General features: G+C 49.6%; 1 protein-coding gene across 1 annotated transcript; it reads left to right on the plus strand.

The window, feature by feature from the left end:
- Nucleotides 1-540: 540 nt before the first annotated feature.
- On the plus strand, nucleotides 541-3,563 carry MYF6 (myogenic factor 6). Its single transcript, XM_039362961.1, has 3 exons — nucleotides 541-1,293; nucleotides 1,549-1,639; nucleotides 2,763-3,563. Exons 1-3 carry the CDS (start codon nucleotides 718-720, stop codon nucleotides 2,879-2,881), a joined length of 786 nt encoding a protein of 261 aa, XP_039218895.1. The 5' UTR covers nucleotides 541-717; the 3' UTR covers nucleotides 2,882-3,563.
- The last annotated feature ends 1,953 nt before the right edge of the window (nucleotides 3,564-5,516 follow it).

Consider the following 5,516-nt stretch of genomic DNA (forward strand, 5'->3'; position numbering starts at 1 on the left):
ACTTATGACCATTGTGGCATCCCTATGGTGATTTGATCAAAATTCAGATACTTGACAACTGACTCATACTTACAACAGTTAGAGTGTCCTGGGGTCAAATGATCACCTTTTGCAATTTTCTGACAAGTGGTCAATGGGGAAGGCCAATTTACTTAATAACCGTGCTATCAATTTAACAACTTCAGTGATTCACTTAACAAATGTGGAAAAAAGGTCATAAAATGGGGCAAAATTCACTTAACAAATGTCTCACTTAGCAATAGAAATCTGGGGCTCGATTGTGGTCATAAGTTGAGGACTAACTGTTCTCGTTTTTTTCTTTCACACCCCACATTCTTACACAAGCTTTGTCATTCATTCCCTCCCCCCACCGTTTTTTTTAATGGCGCTTGGCTTTATAAAAAAATTTTGTGGGGGGGGGGGGGGACGGAAGATGTGTGTCCTTTCTGCTGCTCCCTTCGGCCTGGCCCATAACAGTCTCAGGCTGGCACCCAGAGCTCGCTTTCTGCTCGACTCCTAGGAGGGGGCTGTGTGGAGACAGCTAAAAGTTGGATAGAGTTTCAGGGGCTACTATATATAAAGCAGCCGAGGGCTCTTATGTCACCGCGCTAATTAAATTCCGTCGGGCCGTTTCTCTCTCGCGCGCGCTCTCCGGGCTGCCTTGGCCAGCCCCGCCCCCCCCCTCCGGGAGGCCCAGAGGCGACCCGCGAGCCCATCATGATGGACCTTTTCGAATCCGGCTCCTACTTCTTCTACCTGGACGGCGAGAATGGGGCCCTGCAGAGCTTGGACATGGCCGAGGGGTCGCCGCTCTACCCGGGCAGCGACAGCACCCTGTCGCCCTCGTCGTGCCAGGACCAGCTAGCCCCGGAGCCCTGCGGCGGCGGTGGCGGCGGTGGCGACAGCAGCGGTGAGGAGCAGCACGTGCTGGCGCCGCCGGGCTTCCAGCCGCTGCACTGCCCGGGCCAGTGCCTGATCTGGGCCTGCAAGACGTGCAAGAAGAAAGCGGCGCCCACCGACCGGCGGAAAGCGGCCACGCTGCGCGAGAGGAGGCGCCTCAAGAAGATCAACGAGGCCTTCGAGGCCCTCAAGAGGCGGACGGTGGCCAACCCCAACCAGCGGCTGCCCAAGGTGGAGATCCTGCGCAGCGCCATCAGCTACATCGAGAGGCTGCAGGAGCTGCTCCAGCGCCTCGACCAGCAGGACAAAGGCCAGGAGCTGCTCCTGCCCGCCGGAGAGGGAAGCGCCGCGGACAACCGCGCCTTCGGCTTCGGCAGCCCCACGCGCGGAAACGTAAGCGCGGCTCTGCCACTGCCCGCGTCCCGTCTCTTCACTTGGCCTTGGCCAGCCGGGGAAGTGGGCTGGGCGCGGCAGTGGGGCGGGGCGGGCGCTTGGAAGTGGCTGGTAATCGTGGCCTTACCCTTCCTTCCTTCCTTCCTTCCTTCCTTCCTTCCTTCCTTCCTTCCTTCCTTCCTTCCTTCCTTCCTTCCTTCCTTTTTTTCTTTTCCCTCCTTCCCCTTCTCCTTCTCCTTCTTTTCTTCTTTTCAGATGGCCACCACCGACTACTTGAACACCTGCAGCTCCGTCTGGCCGAGCGGTTCTAACCATTCCCGGACGTTGCCGATCAGCGCCAAGGAAGGTAAAGCGCGCTTCATGCTGGGTTAGCGGGATGTAGGAGCGCACTTCTCCGCCTCTGAATTGGCTGGGCAACCGGGGCGCCGTCCAGATATCTGTCCTTCGCAGGTTTGGCCCGAATTGGCTCCCAGGACAGCCCAAATCCTCACAAATCCTTCGATCTCCACAATTAACAAAATGGGGTGGCTGTTAGATGACGGAAGCAACCTCAGCCGAATGGGATCTTCTGCTTCTGAGAGCTGCAATGAGCCATCAGGGAGCAAGTGCCGATTTCAACAAGACAACTTAGTAGCCTAAAATTGTGACCGGGTTTAATATCTAGAATACATTTACTCACCGAGCGCTGCAGCTATTTTCCGTGTATCTCAGGTCCAGAATGAAAACAAGCATTTTGTACAGCTGGATCTTCTCTTTTAAGAATCAAGGCAACCAGCATGTTAAAAACTCGCTTCAACGTTTAGAACTCTTAAGTAAATGCCTGTAGGATCCTGGCAGCTTCCGAAACAGCTGAGCTTTAGGACCCAATTATATCGGTAGCGTTTTACAGGCGATTCGGAGATAACAGACCCCACACTGAATGAAATGGGAAAGCTTGGTTTCGAAGCGTAAGCTTAGCAGCCTATTTGGCCCTAAATTTGACTGGGTTAAAATAACCGAAGCGTCTCAGACGATTTACTACGGCACAACTTTTCCTATACTCCCGGGGCTTTTATAATTCAACGCAGCGAATTGCATGCTAGCTGCATGTATGTCACATTGTGCACTTACATTCTTCCTTGAAAGAATGCAAAACTGTTCAGAATTACTAAGGTCAAATTACCCTGGAATCGTACTTGATCCCTGGGGATTCCATAAGGACCTTGAGAACTGCATGGACAACGGCCACTCAGTCACACCCGACTGGAGGTGCATATGATGGTGAGGTTTTAGATCCCGAAAGCCGGCGCAGTCATAAATGCGTTAGTCTGGGTGCTAACCAGCAGAATGAGGGTGGCTAAAATACTAGGGGAAGAAGGGACAGCTTTTGGGTGAAGCGTTGCAGTGGAAAGTTGACTTCCTTGCTGTTTCCTCTCACTAGGTCCTGATCTTAACGTTGCTCTCCCGCTTTTCTCTTCTTTCCAAAACAGGAGGGACTCCCACGGATTCTTCAGCCTCAAGCAGCCTGCGCTGCCTTTCCTCTATCGTGAATAGTATCTCTTCCGAAGATCGCAAAGTACCCAACGGGGAAGAAGTGGTGGAAAAGTAGTGATCCGGGAACGTTTTTGAAAACGGGCAGTGCAAGGAACTACTTGAGTTCGCACTTGAAGCGAAACCCCGAAATAATTTAATCTTCTGGAAATTCTAGAGCGGATAAGGAGGGCAGTACAGCTGAGTAAATAAATGTGCACCTTCTTCAGAGGAAGCTTTCCCCTTCCGATAAAGGGTACCGTCCGTCCCTCTCTGATTTAAATTCTATTTTTTATTTATCACCCAATTGTTTTATAATTAATATATTTGTGTTTGGAGAACATCTTCATTGAAACGCTCATTCTTGTTTGAAGGAAGCTTATGATCCTGAGATCTTGGTTTGTGTGTATGTGAGTGTGTACATGTGCGTGCGTGTGTGTATATATTTATATAAAATTACAAGTATATAATTTTAGTACTTCCCCTTTTTTAACAGAATATATATTTAAAATGTGGGATGTAATCTTGTATATAAGATAATGTAGGTAACATTCCCAAGACTGTAAAATAAATCTCTTTCTCTACAAAGTCTGTCAAGAATATTTTCATCTTTCTGTGGGATTCAGTTAAAAACCGGAAGAAAAAGAATAGATGAACGAAAAATCTGGAAATTCTTCTTTCTCTCCTTTCTACCAAGATTGCCATCCATTTTGCCCTTCAAATGTTTCTGTAATTACCGGTAGTAATGAATAAAATAAACGAGCCGGAATTCTTAGTGGTTCTTGTTCCTCAGATGTGGAAGTTTTTGAGGCAGTTCGGAAATAAACTGGGCATTCAGAAATCAGGATCTGTCTGAGCAGGGATCCCTCAGGTGCTGGAAACACCTTTTTTTTCCCCTGGTCTTAATGTTTTAATTCGTTAATCCAAACGTCTACAGCCGCTAAAGTATTTTGAAAGTTGTCAAGCACTGGGCAGAAGCAAAAGACGGCCAAGAACCTCCCCCCACCCCAATTCTTCTCTTGGTAGGTAGCCGGCTAGTTTTGGATCAGTTGAAATAAATGGTCCCGGGAAAGGAGATCGGATGGGCTCTGGGCGTTAACTGGCTGGTTTGATTGCCTTGGGATCCCTCTGACAGTCGAGCTCCCGCTTTCCTGCCCCTTCCCGCAACGCCAGCTTTGTTAGAGACCTCACCTCGTGCGTGTGCGGGACTCGTTTTCAGCAAAACTAAAATATGAATGGCTGGGTAAGAGTAACGCCCTGTCAGGGTTTGCTGTAGAGTTCCTAAAGACACTCAAGCTTATTCTAGTGGGATCGTGTATCAGCGCATATGTGCCAATGTTGAATCACAGCTTTCATTGTCCACCAGTGCTTAACGTCAAAATGTTTACGTGCGTGTCGCGCCCCCACTTTTTTTTTTAAGGTGGGGAAGACTTTGGGACGGTCTTCCCGTCAGCTAAATTTCTGGGCGGGGAATCCGGAGGGTGACAAAAATTAGCCAAGTGCCTGGTGATGGGGCCCCACGGCAGAGGTTAAGGGGCGGCGGGAGGGGGAGGGCTGAGAGAGAGCGGGACAAATAAGATTCCCCTTCCCAATTAAAGCGCGTAGAAAAGGCAGCTACTTCTGAGACTGTCCTAGACGGCGCTTCAAGTTGTCCCAGTTTGTTTCTCAAGAGAGGGCAGGGAGGGACGACCACCAAGGAGCACTGGCTTGGCCGCCGCCTTTTCCTCCCCGGGCTGAGCAAGAAGGGGCATTTCCAGGCTGCAACTATTAGGGGACTCGGGCGAGGTTCCGGAGCTCCTTGGCGTTGCTGCTCGTTGGCAGAGAAGAAGCCCAGGGCCAAAGGAGAGAGACCTCAGAAGTGGCCGCCTTGGGAGGATTCCTTACTTGGGAGATTTTCTCTCTCTCTTTAAAAAAAGTTATTTTCTTCCCACGACTTATTCAGAATTAACCAGGAGGATGCCGAGAGGGAGAAAAATTCAAAATTGGCAATTTCCTCTGCAGTAATTCAGTTAGTTCTCCCACCAGCCTCTGGAGGACGCCACGGTGGTTTCTGTTTGCGGAGATCGAGGCTTACTTGGCTTATGGAGCCTGGAAGAAGCCGCTGCATTGTAGCCCCTACCTGGGAGGGAGGGAGGGAGGGAGAGAGAGAGGGGGGGGAGAGGGAGAGAGAGAGAGAGAGAGAGAGAGAGAGAGAGAGAGAGAGAGAGAGAGAGAGAGAGAGAGAGAGAGAGAGAGAGAAAAGACAATTGTACAGACCTGGGTTATTGGTAATGCAGATTAAATCATAATAGTAAAAGGAATTATGAAATATATCATAGGGCTGCAGTTATGCACCTCATAGGTGGAAAGAAAATTCAGTGAATAGTTCCAGCCTTACTTCCTAGGAAACGCCCCGGAACTTCAATGCAGAGTCCTGCACAAGAGTCCAGCAAAAGTGCCCTGGTCTTTATCTAATATTCTTTCTATTGGGCGTCCACTTGAGCTGGCCTCGTCTCCTCGGAAGACACGCAGTTCAAAACAAAGAGTTGCAATTTCACACAGTGAATAGGACTTTTTAGGATGGTCATTTTAAGGGTGATGCAAAAGGCTTGGAAAATTTTCAGTTTATGCACACCCAAACACTGAAGGCGTTTTGGATGAAGCCACGGTCCAGCCGCTATCTGTCGCTTGTTCTGCAGTCTCCTACATGCACTTTACTCTTAAGTCTTTGAGTT

Source organism: Crotalus tigris, unplaced genomic scaffold (assembly GCF_016545835.1).
Source record: "Crotalus tigris isolate CLP2741 ecotype Arizona unplaced genomic scaffold, ASM1654583v1 scf7180000019496.3020429, whole genome shotgun sequence".
NCBI classification, from domain to species: domain Eukaryota; kingdom Metazoa; phylum Chordata; class Lepidosauria; order Squamata; family Viperidae; genus Crotalus; species Crotalus tigris.

Excerpts from the sequence above, each read along its gene's own strand:
- MYF6 (XM_039362961.1), top strand. The coding sequence starts at position 718 with ATGATGGACCTTTTCGAATCCGGCTCCTACTTCTTCTACCTGGACGGC. Across the intron at positions 1,294-1,548 it reads GCAGCCCCACGCGCGGAAAC|ATGGCCACCACCGACTACTT; the intron begins GTAAGCGCGGCT and ends TCTTCTTTTCAG. Across the intron at positions 1,640-2,762 it reads GCCGATCAGCGCCAAGGAAG|GAGGGACTCCCACGGATTCT; the intron begins GTAAAGCGCGCT and ends TTTCCAAAACAG.